Consider the following 22623-nt stretch of genomic DNA (forward strand, 5'->3'; position numbering starts at 1 on the left):
TATAAAGCAGTGAAGGGTTTAGGGATGGGCTGTGACCTCATCACAAAGGGCTAAGTCTTGACTAGAGTGTGGAGTACATGCCTTATTCCTACCACGCAGAAGGTAGACACAGAAAGATCATGGCTCTGAGCTACGGCTCTGGGTTCATTGTTATTTGTTGTTGGGCGTGTGCATGCGTTTGGGGTGGGGGGGCATTGCATGCATGCTAGTGTTTTTTTTCACCATTACACTCACTGTCATAAAATGCTTACCTCTGTCTCCTGCACTCATTTATCCTTTAGACTGCTTTTCTTTTTCTCTTGGGAATATGGGGAAAAAAAGTTGAGAAATGCTTTTTAAAACATCATAGATTGTTTAACAGGTTTTAGTGAGTGCTCACACACACTGTGATGTAGTTACTCTTAGTACAAGCTGTAAGGAAATCTAAGACTCTGAGAGTCATTCTAGTACTAGGACTGAAACTTAGGACTCTGCACTCTGTGTAACCTATAAGCTGCATCTTCAACAGCAGGTTTTCAGGAGACACTGTGCTTTATCTCTTTCTGTCCAGGAACTAATGGCTTTATTTTTTAAAAATATTTTTAAAGATTTATTTATTATTATGTATACAGTGCTGAAGTGGGCATCAGATCACATTGTAGATGGTTGTGAGCCACCATGAGGTTGCTGGGAGTTGAACTCATGACCTCTGGAAGAGCAGTCAGTGCTCTTAACCTCTGAGCCATCTCTCCAGCCTCTAAATGGCTTTATGTTAAACAGCTATAAGATTCTACAAGGGCTGACTATGCCAGGAGAAAGATAAATGCTGTGTGACACCTGGCTGTCTGCTCCTAGTATACCCAGGCAGTTCCGTTGTTCATTTACCTCTCAGCACTGCTGACACAGTGACACAGTACAGTTAAAGAACCTTCAGCGGGCCACACAGCGGTGGGGCACACCTTTCTTTTTATCAGCACTGGGGAGGCAGAGGTAGGTGGATCTCTGTGAGTTTGAGGCCAGCCTGGTTTACAGAGTCCAAGACAGCCAGAGCAACACAGAAACCCTATCTTGGGAAACGACAAAAAGAAGCCTCAGGGCTTTGGAGAAGAGATCTTAACTTACCTTCAGACCCTATGGTTCCATTCCACTTTGCTGGGAGTCGAGGTAGGGGGTGGGACCTGTGCCCTCTTTTGAGGATGGGGAGCCATTGGCTGGTTTTCCCATTTAGAATGAAGTGCTTTCACCTAAGATATTTTGCACTCTCACTGTTAGGTGCTTTGGGCAATTGCAGGGTTAGTCTTGCTCATAAGATGCAGTCTACCTTTCAGGGAAATGACACCCAGTCTCATCCAGACCAAACTTGGGCAAGCTAAGGCTTTAAACCCACCCATCCTTTTATTACGTGGGTGGGCTCTGGCTGCTTCTGGCTGCCAAGGGCACTTGACCTTGACCTTCCCAGGGGAACATGGGAATTGTAGAAACAGCTCCAAAAATTGCTGTGTTGGTGCTTGACACCATAGAGCATTTTCTTTCCTGTTTGTTAAGATCAGTGTGTGCATAGGCATAAGGATATGCTTGTGAGTGTATTAATCCTTTGTGGTATGTCAGGGTATCTCTTTGGTCTCTGGTATCTGTTGTTCAAATATAAAAAAGTATTGGCTCAAAAGCAAAGCTGTAGGAAATAACTTGGCCTAGAGCTAAGCCTACTAAAACTCTCTAGGGTCAAGGTGGCAGAAGGGAGTAGTCCAGACTTCCCAATCAAAGGACATAAGGAAGAGCTCTCTCCATCCGCTGCTGTCCTTGCTGCTTTGCAGTTTCTCCCAGTTATCTCTCCTTTCTTCTCTAGACTGAAAGCTACTCACAGTCTTGCACCCTCCCCTCTGTCTTACCCACACTAACGTAAGAGTAAGACATGGTATCACCTGACCACTGATGCTTCTCATAGAAAGTCAGGAGGCTTTAAAAAAAAAAAAAACAGTGTGTCTTCTACCTTCTTTTCTAGTTCAGTGTTAACTGGGAAAATAGTCTGGCCCACAGAGGCAGCTCTCTCACCTTCAGAGGACAGTGACCCCGCCCTCCCCTCATGTAGCAACATGATCACTTTTCCAAAAATAAAGACAGGGATTAGGATTGACTATCCCTGGAGCAGTCGTGTGGTTTATTAATACCTTCTTGTCGTTGCCCAGTTCGCCTGACCCCTTAATTCTGCAGCTGTAATGCTAGCCATAACTACAACTCCAGGAAACACTTTGTCGCCATTTGAAATGATGCCTTGTAGGTCCCCTGAGGTTTATATGGGGACTCCTGTTTGGGAAAGATGCACACAACTGAGAAATGACAGTGATACCTATGCACAGACTCCAACTCACAGTGACACAGCAGCATGGGCAGTGTGACATACAGAAATAGCCTTCACATGCATACTGGCTCATTTTTAAGGGTTTTCAAACTGAGAAGACTGTCTTCCACTTCAGAAAGATCTTCCTCTCCCCTGCCAAAAGAAGGGGGTTGGGGAGCCAAGAGAGTGATTTCTATGCTGTAATTTTGGCTTCATTTCTTTTTCATACATTTGGTCCCTGCTGGTAAGGAAAAATCCCTATCAGTTTTCTATCTCAATGATCTTAAAAAAAAAAATCTAAACAACAACAAAAACAAAAACAAAAGAAAGAAAGAAAAGAAAGGAAAATAAAAAGAGAAAACCAATTCTGCCAGACATAAATGTCATCTGCTTGTATTTATGTGGTTTGCCCTGCCCAATCGACCTTTCTGCCCAGGTTTAATGATGCCACTTAAAAAGCCATTCACACGTCCCCTCTCCTTTCTTAGCTTTCGAGCTGAAATTGATTTTCTTATTCAGCCCCCTTCCTTCTCCTTCTTCCACCAGCTCTCATCCAAGGCCCCTTCCCCAGCCTGGCGATAAGGAAATGCTATCATCTGGGCATTAAGAAATAGGGACGGTTCAGCTGCTAACAGAGGCCACCTGCTTTTGGCTTGAGGAAGAGAAGCATAACAATGAGCTCATCAGTTGAGTAGTGCTGTGTGTCCTCGCTTGAGTGAAGGAACATGCTCCAGGCCAGTGGGGGAGGGGCTCACACATTACAGCTGAGAATCCTGCTTAGCTTATTGTTGTTGGGATCGGAGAAAACAAAATAAGGACTTTGTTCTTTTTCTCCCTCCATGGAGCCCCCAGTAGCTCCTTGTGTCTGCACATTGTCCTGCTTACCTCTCACCTCATGCACCCTGACTTAGCCCCACCTTCCCTAGCTAGCCCAGGGCCTTAGGCTCTGCTTTGAGCTGCCTTCCAGAAAAACTGTTTTGTGTTGGTCCCTCAGGTCACAATGAGGCATTTGAATAAGGTCAATTACAATGTTGTTGGTAGAGGATATTAGGGTGGCAAGTAAAGTACCTAGAGCCCTCTAGTAAGGAGTTGTTACAGATGCTTAGCACACCACAGCTGTGCACCTTCACGTAGCCAAGCCACACTGATGAATTTGCTGCAGGAGACAGGAATGACCAACCAATGGTACTAAATATTTGTGCTCTCTGATAAGCCCTAAGGGTGGGTCCACAAATTGCCAGAGGATAAATACCCCCTGTGTCTTCTGAGCTAAGACTTCCTGTTTTCTACTTTCCTGTGACTAATACTACTTGAGTGAGCATTCACCTCCCAGCATGACTGGCATCCAGAGGCTGAGGTATTTCCCATCATAGCAGCAGTGTGGCAGTGGCGGCAGCAGCACTGAAGCACCAGACCGTGAAAAGGGCAGCGTTGCAGAAAGCTTCCATTTCTCCACCACCATACACACAACTCACCTCAGCAAGAACACAGCCTGGAAGGTCACAGCCAGCTCCCATGTGTGGAGTCAGAGCCCTACCTATTCCTCACAGCAGGGTCTGCCCATCAGACTGCTCCTCTGTGACTCTTTGCATTTTTTTTCACCATAAAGAAGGTTAGAATTGATGTTCCCTTCTCCACCTTCTGAGGTGAGGGAACTACCAATGCCTTCCAGTACCAAAGCCTCATAGGCACATCCAGATGGCTCTGGACTCTGCCAGTGTGTAGCCCTCAGTGTAGCCATTAGTTATCCTTCTGGCTACCTCATTCAAAACTTCCTGTTTTGGTCTTTAAACGATCAGGCTTTTGTGTGGTTCACTCAAATGCACCGTAAGCACTGGCAGGAAGCAAACGCCTAATACACCTCTTATCTTTTAGTATTTTCCCATTGTGGCTACATATCAGCAACTCAAAATAATTTCTCATTTTCTGAATGTGACTTGCAGCTCCAAACTGTGCCCTCTGCTTGAACTATTCCCTGACGTAGCCAAATGGCGACAATCAGTACTTCGTAAGGTGGCTAATGAAGCTGGGGGCTTTCCTCTTCTCCAGAACAATTAGACTTTGTTGGCTTACCTACAGTCCTTCCCAGAGAAACTTGCATATACCTGCCGCCCTGGCCCATGCCCCAACCAGACCAGCATTGTGCCCAGGCATTTCAGCAGTCTGACCTGGGTGTTTGGTAACACTCAATTTTGACAGAATAGTTTTTCTGCCAATCATAACTAAATGCCCCTCACCAGATGAAGGGCGGGAGAACATTGGCAGCTGATCTCAGCTGTCATCCACTCAAACTTCTACTGGTTGGGGGAGAGAGACTCAGAAGCCAGATCAGCAGCCATGTCAGATTCTTGGCAGGACACAGGGAGAATGGCCCTGAAACAAGTAGGTGGGTTTGCTTGCTGGCTGTTCCATTCTGAGACAGCGCTAATTCCAGAGGAGTCTGAATTCCCAACAATTGCTTTCTTTGTGCCACTCAGGAGTGTCGCCTTCTGGGCCAGGTGTGGTGGTCATGCAACTGAATGTTCCTAATGGACCCCAGGCGCCCCAGAATCCATCTGTGGTCCAGTGGAGTCACTGTAAGTACTACAACATGGACCAGCGAGGTCAGAAGCCTGGAGACCTGTACAGTCCTGATGGTAACCCCCAGGTAAGTCCACCAAGCCTTGGCACTTGTTTTGTTTTTTCAAGACGGGGTCTCACTATGTAGGGCAGGCTGGCCTCAAACTCTTGAACTCTCAGAGATATGCCTCTCTGCCTCCCAAATTGCTGGAATTAAAGGCATGTGCCACTATGCCCAGCTCAGTCCTTGTCTTAATAAGGAAAGTCCAGATTCTTCTCAGGAAGAAATGCGCATGTCATCCACTAAGCAGCCTCTTTTTATTGTTTGTTTCTTTTTCTTTTTCAAGACAAGGTTTTTCTGTGTAGCCTTGGCTGTCCTGGACTTTTTAGGACAGGCTAACCTTGAACTTACAGAGATCTTTTTCCCTCTGCCTTCCCAGGTGCTGGGATTATAGGCCTGTGCCACCACAACTGGCTAAACAGCCTCTTTTACACATCTTTCACTGGATGTTTTGAGAGAGAAATATGAGAATAACAAAGTACACCCTCTTTCAAGGAACCTAGTTATCTCAGACAGGAGATGACCACATCAGCCCATGCTCAGGAACCTAGTTATCTCAGACAGGAGAGTGACCACATTAGACCATGCTCAGGAACCTAGTTATCTCAGACAGGAGAGTGACCACATTAGACCATGCTCAGGAGCCTAGTTATCTCAGACAGGAGAGTGACCACATTAGACCATGCTCAGGAGCCTAGTTATCTCAGACAGGAGATGACCACATCAGCCCATGCTCAGGAACCTAGTTATCTCAGACAGGAGAGTGACCACATTAGACCATGCTCAGGAGCCTAGTTATCTCAGACAGGAGAGTGACCACATTAGTCTGTGTTTAAAGCGAATTTAAGTGGAGGACACAGGGATGAATGCTGCTCAGTAGGAGATCACAAGCCTAGTGTACATGAGGCTCTGGGCCCAAGATTGAGCTCTAGCCTCCACAAACATGCACACATACAAACATGTGCACATAGGTAGGGGAGCCCTGCAAGCCTCACAGCCTTCAGGGAAAGATCTGTGCAAGCTGAAGAGTGAAATGAGTCCACACCACATTTTCAAGGACTGGGTCAAAACTTCCAGAGTTTGACCTCAAGGTTTTTTTTTTCCTTGTACATTGAAATACAGTAAAACTTTGGAAAAAGGTTTCCAGGTGACAGTTATCACAACAAAAGCTTTAGGCACAGCTACAGAGAAACACCCTAGCAAAGGAGCAAAACACTTAAGTTCTATTGACAGGACAGGGCATAAGGAGGAAGGATTTGTGATAAGCATAAGAACAGACTCTATTGGTGGAAGACGCAGGCACATGGGCCTCTTCCATAAGAACGGGTCCTATTGGTGGACGATGCAGGTACATGGGCCTCTTCCATAAGGACGGGTCCTATTGGTGGACGATGCAGGTGCATGGCCCTCTTCCATAAGGACGGGTCCTATTGGTGGACGATGCAGGTGCATGGCCCTCTTCCATAAGGACGGGTCCTATTGGTGGAGGATGCAGGCACATGGGCCTCTTCCATAAGGACGGGTCCTATTGGTGAAGGATGCAGGCACATGGGCCTCTTCCATAAGGACGGGTCCTATGAGTGAAGGATGCAGGTGCATGGCCCTCTTCCATAAGGACGGGTCCTATTAGTGAAGGATGCAGGCACATGGCCCTCTTCCATAAGGACGGGTCCTATTGGTGGACGATGCAGGTGCATGGCCCTCTTCCATAAGGACGGGTCCTATTGGTGGACGATGCAGGTGCATGGCCCTCTTCCATAAGGACGGGTCCTATTAGTGAAGGATGCAGGCACATGGCCCTCTTCCATAAGGACGGGTCCTATTGGTGGACGATGCAGGTGCATGGCCCTCTTCCATAAGGACGGGTCCTATTGGTGGACGATGCAGGTGCATGGCCCTCTTCCATAAGGACGGGTCCTATTAGTGAAGGATGCAGGTGCATGGCCCTCTTCCATAAGGACGGGTCCTATTGGTGGACGATGCAGGCACATGGCCCTCTTCCATAAGGACGGGTCCTATTAGTGAAGGATGCAGGTGCATGGCCCTCTTCCATAAGGACGGGTCCTATTGGTGGACGATGCAGGCACATGGCCCTCTTCCATAAGGACGGGTCCTATGAGTGAAGGATGCAGGCACATGGCCCTCTTCCATAAGGACGGGTCCTATGAGTGAAGGATGCAGGCACATGGCCCTCTTCCATAAGGACGGGTCCTATTGGTGGACGATGCAGGCACATGGCCCTCTTCCATAAGGACGGGTCCTATTGGTGGACGATGCAGGTGCATGGCCCTCTTCCATAAGGACGGGTCCTATGAGTGAAGGATGCAGGTACATGGCCCTCTTCCATAAGGACGGGTCCTATTAGTGAAGGATGCAGGCACATGGGCCTCTTCCATAAGGACGGGTCCTATTGGTGGACGATGCAGGCACATGGGCCTCTTCCATAAGGACGGGTCCTATTGGTGGACGATGCAGGCACATGGGCCTCTTCCATAAGGACGGGTCCTATTGGTGGACGATGCAGGTGCATGGGCCTCTTCCATAAGGACGGGTCCTATTGGTGGACGATGCAGGTGCATGGGCCTCTTCCATAAGGACGGGTCCTATTGGTGGACGATGCAGGTGCATGGGCCTCTTCCATAAGGACGGGTCCTATTGGTGGACGATGCAGGCACATGGCCCTCTTCCATAAGGACGGGTCCTATTGGTGGACGATGCAGGCACATGGGCCTCTTCCATAAGGACGGGTCCTATTGGTGAAGGATGCAGGCACATGGCCCTCTTCCATAAGGACGGGTCCTATTGGTGAAGGATGCAGGTACATGGCCCTCTTCCATAAGGACGGGTCCTATGAGTGAAGGATGCAGGCACATGGCCCTCTTCCATAAGGACGGGTCCTATGAGTGAAGGATGCAGGCACATGGGCCTCTTCCATAAGGACGGGTCCTATGAGTGAAGGATGCAGGCACATGGGCCTCTTCCATAAGGATAAGTTCTACTGGTGGAGGATGCAGGTCCATGGGGCCTCTTCGATAAGGATGGGTTCTATTCAGTGAGAGACTAAGTTCAAGATAAAGTACGAAACAGTGCCCAGAATTGGGGGGATTCAGGAAGGCTGGCTCCATAGAATAGCAAAAAGATCACTGGGTTGCCGAACAACATCTACTTGTATGTTTTTGTTTTTCGAGACAGGGTTTCTCTGTGTAGCACTGGCTGTCCTGTACTCACTTTGTAGACCAGGCTGGCCTTAAACTCACAGAGATCCACCTGCCTCTGCCTTCCAAGTGCTGGGATTAAAGGTGGCGTGAGCCACCACACCCGACCCTCCAGTGCTTTCTTTAAGCTCTGCCTACCACACAAATACACACATGCACAGACAAAACAACGAAACAGTTCATCAAGAGTGCCTACTAAGTCAGCCGTGATGGTACACGCCTGAAATCCCTGCAGTTGGAGAGGCAGAGGCAGGTGGATCTCCGAGTTTGAGACCAGCCTGGTCTACAGAGTGAGTCTAGAACAGCCAAGGCTACACAGAGAAACCCTGTCTGGAAAAACAAGCAAAAATGAGTGGGTACTACAAATACAAACTAGGACTGCCAAGGTAGGTGAGTGGTTCACTGCTTGCCTAGCATATGTAAAGGTCTCAGTTTGACCCTACCGCTGGAAATAAAATAGGAAATAACAACACAAACTAATTAGGGAACAGGAAGGAGTTTGAAGCAGCAGTCTGGCTTGGGCAATTCTTAAAAGACCACTTTGTAGAGTGATGACTTGGAAGCCTTGGAAACATACCAAGGATAATGTGTGCCTGTGTGGTGTGTGCTCTTGTCTTTCCCAGGCCAATGCACAAATGGGCAGCAGCCCCGTCACATCTCCTACCCAGTCTCCAGCACCGTCTCCTGTCACAAGCCTCAGCAATGTCTGCACTGGACTCAGCCCCCTGCCTGTCCTCACACCATTCCCTCGGCCTGGAGGTCCTGCACAGGGTAGGGAGTTGGCTGAGGGTGGGCTGCTGTGGAGCTCAGTGCTCCTCATCCAGTACAAGGTGGAGGGTTAGAAAGTAGCAACAGGTAGGGAGACAGTGGTGCTAACACTTCCTGTGGCCTCATCTGCTAGGCAAAGGATAACTTACCCCAGCCCTCCTTCACGTGCTTGGTATATACTACCAAGTAGGATAAAAAGAGAAAAGGCATCCATTCAACTTTGCAGTGAGCAGAAGCACTCAGCCCAACATCAGTGCTGACCCAGAGAGCTGGGAATGTGAGGCTGTGTCGGAACAGTTGGGCTTTGTTTTGTAAGGTGTTTTAGCTGGGCTTGTCTCAGGATGCAGAGGCAGAAGGATCTCTGTGGGTTTGAGGCCAGCCTGGTGTACAAAGTGAGTTCCAGGTCAGCCAGGGCTATTACACAGAGAAACTCTGGGGGGGCGGGGGGTAGGGTATTTTTAAAATGTATTATTTATGGCATGTGCCTATGTGATTTATATATACCTTGGATTGGAATTATAGGCAATTATGAGGTACTGGTGTGGGTGCTGGGAACCAACCCAGGTCCTCTGCAGGGACTAAGTGCTCTTAGGTGGTGTCCCAGCTCTCCAGCTCCAAGGAGAATGTGATTTCTGAAGAAGCAACATGTAGATCCAGTTAAAGCACCTGGTTCCAGTTCCAGGAGCAGGTCCCGTAAACTTAGAGGAAGACCTTAGTTTTCTCATCCAGAGAAGGGAGTTAAGAAGGAAATGGTCTTTTTGCTTTTTGCTTTGGTTATCACAAGTAAACTAAAAATAAGATTAAGATGTTGTTTACGGCCGGGCGTTGGTGGTGCGTGCCTTTAATCCTCCTAGTACTTGGGAGGCAGAGGCAAGTGGATCACTGGTCTACAAAGCAAGTCCGGGACAGCCAAGGCTAACACAGAGAGACCGTCTTGAAAAACAAAACAAAACAAATCAACAACAACAAAAAAGATGTTGTTTAAGAACTTTAAGATGCTCTGAAATAAATAATTTTATGAGTAGTAAGTCACGCAGCACTTAGTACTGCCCCCAGCATTGCTAGCAGGCTTTACTGCTGAGTTCAGTCACCATCCAAAGCACCAAAGCACGCAGCTCCCCCAGCATTGCACTCCAGTTACACAGCCAGTCTTTTTGGCTGGGCATGAGGCTCCAAGTCTGTGCTCTTGTCCATCACTCTGCATTGCCTCTCTCTGGAGTTAGAAACTTGGGGCCTTGGGGATGACGAATATGCCCAGAGGTGATGAACGACACTCATGGAGCTCAGGCCTCTTCCCTTCCCATTTCCCTTTTCTTGAAACCAAAGCTCACTTTGCATCCTAAGGTGGCTAGAATTCACTATGTAGTCCAGGCTGGCTTCAACTATAAGCAGTCGTCCTGCCTCAGCCTCTCAAGTACTAGAATAACAGGCATGTCCACCTGCCTCCTCCCTCCATTTGCTCAGGGTGGAGGGGCTAGTAGTGGGGCTCAGAGTAGGAAGGGACACAGCTCTTTGTTTGTTTTCCTTTGTTTTTCTGAGGCAGCGTCTTCCTATGTAGCTATGGCTGTTCTAGAATTCTCAATGTAGACCAGGCTGACCTTGAACCCATAGAGATTTGCCTGCCTCTGCTGAGTGCTGGGACTAAAGGTATGTGCCGCCACATAGAAATGACGCTCTTAAATCAGCTCCATAGGTACTCCCATCATAGAAAAGGCAAGAGCAGTGTGCATTGCTGTTTACCTCCAAAGCCCCCTGGGTCTCATGATAGATACACTGTGAAATGTAAGCTCCCGGGAACTATCTGTTCTTGCTCCTAGGTGATGGGCGCTATTCCCTGTTGGGTCAGCCATTACAATACAATCTATCCCTCTGCCCTCCCTTGATCCATGGCCAGTCGACTTACACGGTGCACCAGGTAAGCATGGCCACCAGCAGTCTTGGGACATCAGACCCCTTCTTATTTGGGAGGAGTCTCTGAGCCATCTGCTTCAGCCAGCTGGGGGAACATTGGAGAAAACACAGATGGACAAAACAAGAAGAGTTTTACCCCACTCCTGTGCTCATGACACCCACCTCAGTGCCCAGAGAGAAGTTTTTATGTCTCAGTTACCACTCCCTGGGAAATCTAACTACCTGGTGGGGTCAAGTCCTCAGGGTGGGGTGCTGCTCCTCAGTCTCTAGGAGAGACACTGAGACACAGAGCAATCAATCTGTTCATTTGGGGTGAGATTTATATTGGATGTTGAAGGGACAGAGTGGATTGAAGCATGGAAACCGAGGCAAGAGACAAGCACTCAAATCTGCCTCCACTGACCTCGGGACAGCAGATGTTGGTGAGTAGCAGGACTCCAAACTCCCAGGGGATGCCCTTCTTGCCATCCAGTGCAAGTGGGAAGCTGCCTGAGAGCGGGGGAATGGAGCCTTCTTTGCTCAAGAGCAGCAGGAGGTAGAGAAGCCAAGAGTCTGTCCCCATCGTAGACACAGTGTGGGAGTGGACTTAGCACAGTGTGGGAGTAGCTGAGCCTCTTGGGCACTCCGTCTCCTAGAAGCCCTTCTGACACTAATCTAGGTCATCTCCCCCCTGGTGTCCTAGACCTGTGTTGGGGTTGGTGGAGAGTGTGGGAAAGGAGCTTCTCTCAGGCCTTCCGTGGGGTTCCACAATCGGCAGCTGTTGCCTGAACAAAGAAAGAAGGGGTGGAGCTGCTGAGCAGGATAGGGAAGTCTGCCTTTGGATCAGCCACTTGAGTAGTTAAAATCACTAATAAACCTACGTGTCACAGCAGTGCCACCCTGTGAAGGTGCTCTAAAGATGTCATTCTTACATCCCTGAGTTAGGAGAAAGGAAGGCTCCCCCTACCCCCTCCTTATCTTGATGGGTAGGGCTTTTGAGGGATTTGGGGTATAGGCTTAGTCACTGATACAGCCAGGCCACTGCCCAGTCTTGCTCCACCTCTCACGGTCATGTTGTCTCCTCCCCTTTCAGTGCTGGGAAGGGTGCTGGAGGTGACAGATCTCCCAGAAGGAATCACTCGTACAGAGGCAGACAAACTCTTCACCCAGCTTGCCATGTCTGGAGCCAAGATCCAGTGGCTTAAGGATGCTCAGGGGCTGCCTGGTGCAGGTGGGGGGGACAACAGTGGAACTGCTGAGAATGGCCGCCACTCGGACCTCGCTGCCTTGTACACTATAGTGGCTGTGTTCCCCAGCCCACTGGCTGCCCAGAATGCCTCCCTTCGCCTCAACAACTCTGTGAGTCGCTTCAAACTTCGAGTGGCTAAAAAGAACTACGACCTGAGGATTCTGGAGCGAGCTAGCTCCCAGTAAACAGAGGTGGGAAGGGACTGGCACAGTAGGAGTGGGAGCTGACCTAAGGGAGCCAAGGCAGAGCGAACTGGGCCAGAGCCTACCACAGAGGCTGAAGAGAGAAACAAAGAGATTCTCATACAGCATGGGCTCCTTTGCCATGGGTCCCCCTTTCCCCTTGACTGGTCCCTCTCTGTCTCCCTTTCCTTCCCATCCTCCTCTATGATTTTTTTTTTAATCTCTTCTCCCACCATGAAATTAATTTCTTTCATATTTTTTGGTCAAGTAGAATTGAGAGGGTCCCACACTCCCCTCTTCTCCCATTTCATCACCATCCAACCTCCCTTTCCTCTTTTGGTCTTCATGAATATATTTATATGGACAGAATTAAGAAAAATAAATTGATTTCCCCATTCTCTCACTTCCCCCATCTTGTCTCCCCAAACCCCACAGAGTTAAAACTTGGGACCCTCCCCTCCCCAGAACACATGTGTATTGTTTGTTTGAGGTTTGTGCCACAGTAACAGACACAGTATTTAATTGCACATACAGATGTTTGCTGGGTTCACTGTAAATTTTATTTAATCTGGTTTTTTGTTTGTTCGGGGAGTTACTTGGGGGGAGGTTGGTTTTGTTTATAAATATAAAAAAAAAGCAAAAACCTGTCACTGGACATCAATTACTGTTTCTCTGTTAAGGGTTTCTGTGGGAATGGTCAGAAGGTCTGAGCAGGTCCAGTTCCACATGTGCTGAAAGGGCTTTTTGTAGGTTAGGAAGTTTCCCTAGTTGTGCACATGTTTTCCTAACCTTCCTTTTGGCGCTCCTCTTCCCTGTGCATAATTCTCACAGATGGTGGTCTCTGGAACTGTGATCTGTGCTTCTCAAACTCTGCAAACTGCTATTTAGCCGTCAAGCCTGTTGTTTCTCAGTTCTGGCCCTTTGTGTCCATATCAGAGGCTCCTTCTTGCCCATTAATTCTGATTTCATTAGAGCCTTGCTACTGAGCTGGGCAAGTTAAGTCCAGAACTAGGTCAAGATGCTGGCCTCATTTCTGTCCATCTAATCTTCTGACAAACCCTCAGGGGCGGAGAGTTTGCAACTTCAATCCTTCATAAGGTTGAGTTCTTAGCAGAAACACATGTGGCTATTGCTTACAATAAAACCAATGGAACTTGCAGTGCCAAGGTGCTGTATCAACAAAGCATGCTCACCTGTCCCACGCTGTTGATAGAACTGAGAAGCAAAAGTCACCACTTGCAAGGTAGAGCTGTCTGGAGGCATTTCCAGGCTCTTTCAGTACCACAGCCTATTAATCACAGCACTCAGGGAGCAGACAGGCAGATCTCTAAGTTTAAGACTAGCCTGAACATAGCAAGTTCTAGGACAACATAACATACCTTCTCAAAAACAAACAGGATCCATACTCAGTTACAGTCTTGGCAGCTCCAGGAATGTGGCCACCCTTGCCTTTCTGTGCTGGGCTGTCAGAGCTGAGGGGTGGAATTGCAATTAAAATGTGTTGAGACTAAGACTTAGCTATCAGAAATTCTAGAGTTTGCAGTTCTCAAGGGGAAGGGAACAGATGATAAGAGCTCTCTGGATGGCCATCAAGATGGCGCAGTGCTTGCTGCCATGCCAGGAAACCTGAGTTTGATTCTAAGACACACAGTGGAAGGAGAGAACTGGCTGGCAAATTGCCCTTTGATCACCACCCACGTGTTAGAGGGCATGCACCAATAAATATACACACATAGTTAGCTGGGTGTGGTGGTGCACACCTTTAATCCCAGCACTCTGGAGGCAGAGACAGGTGGATCTCTGTGAGTTCGAGGCCAGCCTGGTATACAAAGTGAGTCCAGGACAGCAAAGGCTACACAGAGATATCCTGTCTCAATGAAAAATAGAACACACACACACACACACAAAGATAAATAATGTATTATTAAAAATAACCCTGACTCTAGAAGGCAGCTGTGGGCTGTGAGGTCAGTTAGCTGCAGTGGTGCTTGTGTATATAACCCTGACAGCCTGAGTCCACCCCAGTCCACCGTGGCAGGAAAGAACTGACTCCAAGAGTTGTCCTGTGACCCCACACCCCTGCACTCACAGACACACAGGCAGCTCCAAGCTGTCCAGGGTTAACTGAGCTCCTCTCTGCTCCTTAGGCCTCTGGTACCAACCCGCCTCTCCCCACAAAGTCCCCTCACGTGAGTGTGTGTGGTGTACAGAAGCTCCTTTCCTGCTAGGGGTCTGGCTTGGTGGTGTAGCACACACTTAGCATGGCACAGCCCTGGGCTCAGTCCCTGGGACTTGGAGTGGGCTAGAGTAGAGAATACCCCTTCCTGATTAGCAGCACTGACCAGCACAGTGTAAACACACCCAGAGACTAGCAGCTGGGAGTGGGGGGATGGGAGGAGTCAGGGTCCAGCCCTGCCCCAGACCTCTTGGTTCCAATTTCTGCCTGTCAGCTGTGCTCTCAGCTGTCCACTGTTCTCCAGCCCTGTCACTTCAACGCTGCCACCACAGCGAGAGGCTGCGAGGCCTAGTGATACTGTCTGGGTGGCTGGTGTGAGTCCAGAAGGTACTGGGGGCTTAGCCCTGAAGGAGGAGGACTAGCCTTCCCCAGGACCACCATCAAGGTCTTAGGGAACTCCCTCCTCCTACCCTGAACTGACTTAGGGAGTCTGAGAAGTAAGGCATCTCTCCATCCCTTCATCTCCCCAATCCTGAGTCTGTTCGGCTTCTTCGTCTCTCTCCTTATCTGTGAGTAGTTTGGGTTTTTAAAGTAGTTTGGGTTCTACTTCGGGATGAGCCAAGATTGGAGGAGGGGGTTGGGTGGCGTGTGGTCCAAGGAGTGGAGTGGTAAGGAAAGGAAAGTCTCATATTACTTTGAAAACCTAAAATAGCTGAGGCTTAAGGCAGGGCAGGACAGAACTAGGTACAAGGCCCCCAAGGCTTAGGAGAGAGGAGGGCAGACCTCAGGACACACCTTCATGCTGGTAGACAAGGATTACCCTTGTGAGCCAGGTTACACTTCCAGAAGCCGTGAGAAGGTGTGCATCATATCTACCACTCAGGACTCTCTGTAGGACAGTGTTTCTCAACCCTTGGGTCACGACCCCCTCTGGTGTCACATCAAATATCCTGCGTGTCATATAAAGTAGCAAAGAGACAATTTTGTGGTTGGGGGTCACCACAACATGAGGAACTGTATTAAAAGGTTTCGGCGTTAGGAAGGTTGAGAAACAAGAAGCCAACAGCCTTGATTACCATACTGGACTTGAAGACCCTGGAGCTGTCCCCTCGACGTGGAGAGATAAGTGTCAGTTTAAGGAACCGGTGGGGAAGTCTTTCCTCTGTTGGACATTTTTTGGGGGGACCTCCATAGAATTTGATCAAGTTCTACCAAAGGCTGTTGAACCAAGTTTCCCCTAACCCCTCCCCCAAGGGCCACCCTACTGTGTGCAGCAAGAATACAGGAATAGAAGAACAGCAGTCAGATTAGACCTCATAGTGGGGTCCGTCCTCTTGTAAGATGACAGAAAAGGAGGTGGTGGAGTCGCCTCAACCCCCCTTTCCAGAAGAGACTCCACAAGGTGGGGTGAGTCTGGACCTTTGGCCACTAGGTGGGGGGTGGGGAGGTGGAGGGCTGTGAAGCCATCATATCATCTGAAGAAAACTGCTTGGACTGATGCCCCTTGTGTGTGACTCATTTGCTGTTGGGCTAGCCAACACCTGCAGCCCCGACCCACTAATCCCATGACGGAGAAATGAGGACGTGACTGTCATTTAACATTGGGTTTCCTTCGCCCCTCCCTCAGCTACAGCGACTGAAGCAGCTGTTCAAGAAGGGCTCTCCAGAGACGGCGGAGACGGAGCCTCCCCCAGAGCCACAGGCCAATGGCGAGGCAGTGGGGGCTGGGGGTGGACCCATCTACTATATCTATGAGGAGGAGGAGGAAGAGGAGGAGGAAGAGGAACCACCCCCAGAACCTCCTAAGCTTGTCAATGACAAGCCCCACAAATTCAAAGATCATTTCTTCAAGAAGCCCAAGTTCTGTGATGTCTGTGCCCGGATGATCGTGCGTGAGTCTTGAAGGGGAGCGGAGGCAGTAAGACGGAAGGCCCATGGGTGGGGCAGGACTTGGAAGAGCTGTGTCTGAATAGATAGACAAACTGTTGAGATTCACCCTATGAAAATAGTAAGGCTGACAGGATAGAGTCCCAGAAGAGGGCAGGCCGACGAGAGCGGAAGTAGCCACACTGGTACAAAGGAAAAGGGGACCCAGAACCTTACACAAATGTTCTCCCCCTCCAAGTCAATAACAAATTTGGGCTCCGGTGTAAGAACTGCAAGACCAACATCCATGAACATTGTCAGTCCTACGTGGAGATGCAGAGGTGCTTTGGCAAGATTGTGAGTAACAAGGCTCTGGGGAGGAAGGCACAGGCCATCAACTACTCCTTGCTGGCCCCTACATGTCCCATCCCATACATCCCCCTGCTTTCTCTTACTCTGAGAAGGGCTGAGCACTCACTAGGGAGGGGACTGGACCCCACCTTGCACCTTCTAATGCTTTCTCTGTCCCATCCTGCAGCCACCTGGTTTCCGCCGGGCCTATAGCTCCCCGCTCTACAGCAACCAACAGTATGCATGTGTCAAAGATCTCTGTAAGTGCCCATGCAGGACCTGAGGGAGTGGGCAGGCCCCAGAGATGGTTTCACACCACCCCACTGGAAAGTAAATTCTGAAGCAGATCCATCCTGTTTCCATAGTTCTCCCTCAGTCTAGTATTTTACAGCCATTTCTGGGTGCAGTGATTCATCCCACTGTCAGCCATGTCTAGCTGAGACATTGGTGAGCAAGGACTAGCCAGAGGCAGGGATGAGAATGAGACCTACGACTCTAGGCTGCTTTCACCCTATTACAGAGTGATGCCTTACTCAGGGCCAGCTCATGAGCTAAGGATAGCCTCCTGGACAAGTTCCTAATCTCGCATCCCTTAAAAGTGTATTCGCTGATAGTACAGGTCTTTAATCCCAGCACTCACAAGGCAGATCTCGTTGATTTCTATACGTAGCCAGGGCTATGTAGCAAGACTGTCTCAAAAAGAAAGAACACAGTGACAGGCCTGTGCTCAGAGCTCGCTTCTCCTGTGGACATTGGATGGACACATAGGCTCAAAACTGACTCAAGTTTATTTGGCGGAGAAGCTGAACTTTGTGACAAGTATGGGTACAAAATAATGTGCTGGGGGTAGGGCCCTGGCTTGCACACATGCTGCTTAGCAGAACAAAAGCCAGGAGGATAGCAGTGATTCCAAGCCTGTCCCAACTCCCAGGAAACTTAGCAATGCTGTCTTTCCAACACCATCTAGTATGCTACCTGGAAGGAGTCCCATCACAAGGCATTCCGTCATAGGTTGGTGACCTAGGTGACACAGCTGGCTCTTCCCTATTTCCTGCACTCCAGTCCCCAGCAAATCCCTGTGAGTGAGAGGTCTCCCCTCCAAGCCCTGCACTGTAATGTCTTCTTTCTCCTCCCATCCCACTAGCTGCTGCCAATCGCAACGACCCCGTGTTTGAAACCCTTCGCCTCGGGGTGATCATGGCAAACAAGGAACGGAAGAAGGGACAGGCAGATAAGAAAAATGTGAGCGCTCTATGTCCCCACAGAAGCCTCATGGCTCAGGTCAACTCCTCCTGGGGAAAAGACAGCAGCTATAGTTCCTCGGCCACCAAATGTTGTCGCATAAGCAAACAGAAAAATTCCTGTGTGAAATATTACATTTTTTTACATGACTATACCTGGTTAGGACTAAGCGTGTAGCTCAGTGTTGGCAAGCTTGCCTGGTGTGTGTATGAAAGGTACTCCAGTCTAATACCCAGCACTGAAAAGCAAACTTGCTCCTGCCACAGAGCGTACTTCCCCAACCCCTTCTAAAACTGAGAGACTAAGTGCCACAGAAGGCTTTGGCCAAGCCCCGGCATTGCTGGGTCACAGGCAAGACCTGTGCTTTTTGCATTTGGGGGAGAGGAAAGAATTGTAGCCGCAGCAGGAGCCCACAGAGATCATCTGTGTGATCTGTTCCTCGTGGAGATAAGACTGAGGCACAAAGCCTCCTTGGGGCTCCAGGGCAGCCCCAATGCTTTTACAGTAGACAGACAAGGTTGATAACACCAGAAACATGTTTGCCTGCATAAGCATAAACTAGTATAGATGGTGTTAGTTAAATCAATCCCAGTTTGAGGTCTCTGTGGGCACCGGGCATGCACATGGTGTTCAGACACATGCAGGCAAAGCACTCATACATATAGGGTAAAGATAAAATCTCAGAGAGCAGCAAATGCTCTTACCACACTCCAGCAAGCCCCGCCCCCTTATTGAGGGTCTCAGGTAGCAAACCAGCACCAGGTCTCCTTGTAGCTGAAGATGGTCTTGAACATCTGATCCTCCTGCCTTCATTTCCCTAGTGCTAGGACTACAGATACACGCCTGCACACCTGATTCATAGATGGTAGGGATCAAAACCAAGGCATCACGCATGCTAGGCAAGCATTCTACCAGCTTAGCCACGTCTCTAGCACACATCTGTTCCACTCTGCGCTGAGGGTCTTGCCATATGGCACAGCCTAACATAACTTGCTTTATAACCTAGGTTGGCCTTGAATTCATGACCTTCCTACCTCAGCCTTCCAGTACTGGGATTGTAGGCATGTACCACCTTACCAAGCTTTTAATAACTTGAGATTTCATAGGAGAAAATTTGCTTTTCTTGAGGTGGGGGAGGACTGCCCCAAAACAAAATTAGAGGTCTGATCTCTAAGTAGTTGATAAAAAGCTTGGGTACAGATAACAAATTTCAGCCAGTTCAACTATGACTTACAGGGCTGTTTCAGGAAAGACACCCATATTCTTAGGCTCTGTTCTCAAAGGGGAAATGTGAAAATGTGTTGCTAGACAGATTAGGTGGTGCAGTGCCTATAGTCCCAGCATTTGGGAGCTAAAGGCAAGATAATCAGGAATTCAAGGTCATTCTGGCCACATAAGGAGTTTGAGGACAACTGGCCTGCATGAAACTCTGTCTAAAAAAATAAAATAGGGCTGGAGAGATGGCTCAGAGGTTAAGAGCACTGTCTGCTCTTCCAAAGGTCCTGAGTTCAATCTCCAGCAACCACATGGTGGGCACAACCATCTATGACGTGATCTAATGCCCTCTTCTGGCTTTCAAACACTGTATACATAATAAATAAAATCTTTTTAAAAATAAAATAAATAAGAGAAAAAGGAGAAAGCTGTGTTGTGTGCCCCACCCCCATCCCCAACCACCACCTTTTCTTGCACACTGGATTATTTTAAAGCAGATGGTATAATGAAGGGCCTGAAATATGGACCATAGGGGCCATTTGAAGGGACCAAAAATTACTGGGCAAGAGAAGCCAGGAAGGATATGCCTGTGCCCTTGGATATGTGAAGGGACTGTGTTTGCTCCACGTTTAAAGCTCCAGGAAGGTAAGTGGAGACAAATAACTAAAGACAGCACAGGCTTAACAGACATGGTGGTGCACGCCTTTAATCCCAGCACTCAGGAGGCAGAGGCAGGCAGATCTCTGTGAGTTCCAAGGCCAGCCTGGTCTACAAAGAGAGGCCAAGACAGCCAAGGCTACACAGAGAAACCCTGGCTCAAAAAACAAACAAAAACCCCAACAAACAAATTTAACACAGGCTTAATAAAAGGAATTGAAAAAAACCACATGGGATTGTGTTGTAGGGTAGTGAACTCCCTGTCAACAGTTGCATTCAGGCACAATATGGGTGACCCGCCTGTCAGCATAGTTCAGAAGAAATTCCTGCATCGGGGAAGTAGTTGGACTAGATATTTTCTCCAAATTTTCTTCCAATGCTTAGATACTATTGTTCTACTACTCTGGCCTGCCTGGAGAGGCAGGGAAAACAGGAGCCCAAGACAGATCTCTCTAACTCTGCTGTCGCCCTCTAGCCTCTAGCAGCCATGATGGAGGAGGAGCCAGAGTCAGCCAGGCCCGAGGAGGGCAAGTCACAGGACGGTGAGTGAGTGTCACCATCTCCATCCACAGAGGTGGCCTGGGGTGGGTGTGGTCAAGGGTTTAGTTGCTGTATAGCAGGTGGAGAAGGAAAGGGGGCGGGGCCCAGGGTGAAACCGGTCTTAGACCAGGGGTGGGAGGGCGTGATGGATGCCCTCCTAGAGGCAGAAGCAATTTGTCCATATTTCCCATCCAAGGAAACAATGCAGAAGGGGACAAGAAGGCTGAGAAGAAAACATCTGATGACAAAGTAAGTTTCTCCTGGTAGAACCGTGGTCCTCCTGGCTGTAAAGGTTTGACATCAGTCCCAGCTGTGCCTATCACCCCCCCCCCAAAACACACACACCCCACACTGAGACAGACACACAAACCAATAAATGCCTCTCCTGGAAGAGGTGAAGAAGTCTAGTAACCTGTCACCTTCTCTCACCCCCAGCACAAGCAGCCTGGCTTCCAGCAGTCTCATTACTTTGTGGCTCTCTATCGGTTCAAAGCCCTGGAGAAGGATGATCTGGATTTCCCGTGAGGAGCCTTCTAGGGAGGCGGGAGTGTGGGGAGCACTGAGGAGTAAGAGATGAGCTCTCTGGGAATGGAGCCAGGTGCCCTGGCGGTCTTTATCGATGCTGTGCCTGCTGCACAGCCAGGAACTGGAGTGTGAGTGTAAATCACAGAGAGCTCGCCTTCCTATCCCAGGCCAGGGGAGAAGATCACAGTCATCGATGACTCCAATGAGGAGTGGTGGCGGGTAAGCCTAATAGCTAGAGCTAAGGTGGGATGTGGGTCAGTCAGTCCAGAACCTGCGATCATCCTGCCTACTGCCTTCCCTAGGGGAAGATCGGAGAGAAGGTCGGATTCTTCCCTCCAAACTTCATCATTCGGGTCCGGGCTGGAGAGCGTGTGCACCGTGTAACCAGGTCCTTTGTGGGGAACCGCGAGATTGGGCAGATCACTCTCAAGAAGGACCAGGTAGTTAGGTACCTTAACCTAATCCCAGGCCTCATCGCACCTCCCCCACCCCGCTCCCAACTTCCCTCTGTTCTCTCTCACCTTTGGCCCTACCCTTTAACCCCCTAGATCGTGGTGCAGAAAGGAGATGAAGCCGGCGGCTATGTCAAGGTCTACACGGGCCGCAAGGTGGGGCTGTTCCCCACTGACTTCCTGGAGGAGATCTAGGTGTGGGCGCCTGCTAGCGGGAGACACGCTTGCCCTGGGCGGGGCCCAGGGAGGGTAGCAGGGGGCCGGGGCCAGGGGACTACTGGATGAGAAGAGCAGGAAAGGCCTACATGTTTCTGGGGGAGGGTCTGGCCCCCGCCTCGCCCCCCTACCTAGGGCTTCAGATGCCTGGCTGAGTATCTTGGCATCGAGGAAGATATGTCCCACACTTCAGGCCTACCCAACCTTCAAGTTCTGGGGCAGGGGAGGGGAGAGGGAGGGGGAGGAGGGAAGAAAGCGTCTCCATAAGGAGACACCAAGGGGTTGGACTGTCAAATGTTAGGAATTTATTAAAGTTTTGACAAAAGTTAGAAAAGTTTTTTTTTTTTTTTTTTTTAACTGCGGATGGAGAGAAGGCCTGTGGACTGAAGGAGGGAGCGAGGGAGGGTGTTCCTGGGCTGCTTCACCTCATCTTGTCAGCTTATGGAAACCCAAGGCTGGACAGACGTGCGCTCGCGAGGCCGGGCTTTTAAAGCTGGAAGTGAAGAAAGAGCCAGTCTGGAGTCATTGCCTCTGTGGTCGGGAGAATAGCACGGCAGGGGCAGGTACCTCCGCTACATCTTGGCTGGTTAGCATTTCCAAACCTGGCACGGAGCCTTGCTTGGCCGCCAGGGGGCGATGCAAGATCTCAGTTGGAGAGAGAGGGATGAGGAGGGGCTGGAGGGGCGGCTAAGGGGAGAGAACCGGAGACACCGAGCTAGAGACCCTAGGTCTGGGAGGGGGTGGGGTGCGTGCCGTCTCCATGGCAACACTTCCTCTAGTCCTCCGGGAACGAAGCTAGTGAGGCCGGGGGGCCTAACCCCTCCCGCGCGGCCCCTGCCCCAGCCGTTTCCCGACAGGTACGGAGAGAGGACGCTTGGCAGACGGCTAACCGGTGCTAGCGGAGACACCCCCCCTGCGGCGCGCCGTATGCAAATGTTATTATTTGCATATGCAAATATGCAAATGTCCCGGCCCTGGTCAGAACGGCAGGTGGCGAGGAGCGGGAAGGTGTGCGGAAGGGAGCAGAAGGAGACGAGGAGTTTGGGGACCTAGGAGCCGACCATTGAGAAGCAGCTTGGGGTGGTCGCTGGAGTGGGGCAGGTGGAGGGTCTTGGGTTTGATTGCGAGTGGGGGAGGGCCGG

The 22623-nt window shown here is 49.7% G+C and overlaps 2 protein-coding genes across 2 annotated transcripts in view; both read left to right on the top strand.

The window, feature by feature from the left end:
• Positions 1-13405, top strand: part of R3hdm2 (R3H domain containing 2) — a 120801-nt gene extending 107396 nt beyond the window's left edge. The window contains exons 22-26 of the mRNA XM_051170694.1: positions 4795-4964; positions 8776-8923; positions 10738-10835; positions 11169-11253; positions 11904-13405. Coding sequence (XP_051026651.1) covers positions 4795-4964; positions 8776-8923; positions 10738-10835; positions 11169-11253; positions 11904-12244 — 842 coding nt within the window. The 3' untranslated portion in view covers positions 12245-13405. The remainder of the gene's footprint in view (positions 1-4794; positions 4965-8775; positions 8924-10737; positions 10836-11168; positions 11254-11903) is intronic.
• Positions 13406-14690: 1285 nt separating this feature from the next.
• Stac3 (SH3 and cysteine rich domain 3) lies at positions 14691-21564 on the top strand. Its single transcript, XM_051170699.1, has 13 exons — positions 14691-14986; positions 15444-15545; positions 15672-15824; positions 16045-16309; positions 16543-16640; positions 16822-16894; positions 17779-17876; positions 20224-20290; positions 20485-20537; positions 20724-20809; positions 20981-21032; positions 21116-21253; positions 21362-21564. The coding sequence occupies exons 3-13, from the start codon at positions 15759-15761 to the stop codon at positions 21458-21460; spliced, it is 1095 nt and encodes a 364-aa protein (XP_051026656.1). The 5' UTR covers positions 14691-14986; positions 15444-15545; positions 15672-15758; the 3' UTR covers positions 21461-21564.
• The last annotated feature ends 1059 nt before the right edge of the window (positions 21565-22623 follow it).

The sequence above is a fragment of the Acomys russatus genome, chromosome 28 (assembly GCF_903995435.1).
Source record: "Acomys russatus chromosome 28, mAcoRus1.1, whole genome shotgun sequence".
NCBI classification, from domain to species: Eukaryota; Metazoa; Chordata; class Mammalia; order Rodentia; family Muridae; genus Acomys; species Acomys russatus.

Bases quoted from the DNA above. Each gene is read 5' to 3' on its own strand.
- Stac3 (XM_051170699.1), top strand. From the start codon at position 15,759: ATGACAGAAAAGGAGGTGGTGGAGTCGCCTCAACCCCCCTTTCCAGAA. The intron at 16,895-17,778 runs GTAAGTGCCCAT...CCATCCCACTAG, and splicing joins TGCATGTGTCAAAGATCTCT to CTGCTGCCAATCGCAACGAC. The intron at 20,291-20,484 runs GTGAGTGAGTGT...TTCCCATCCAAG, and splicing joins GGAGGGCAAGTCACAGGACG to GAAACAATGCAGAAGGGGAC.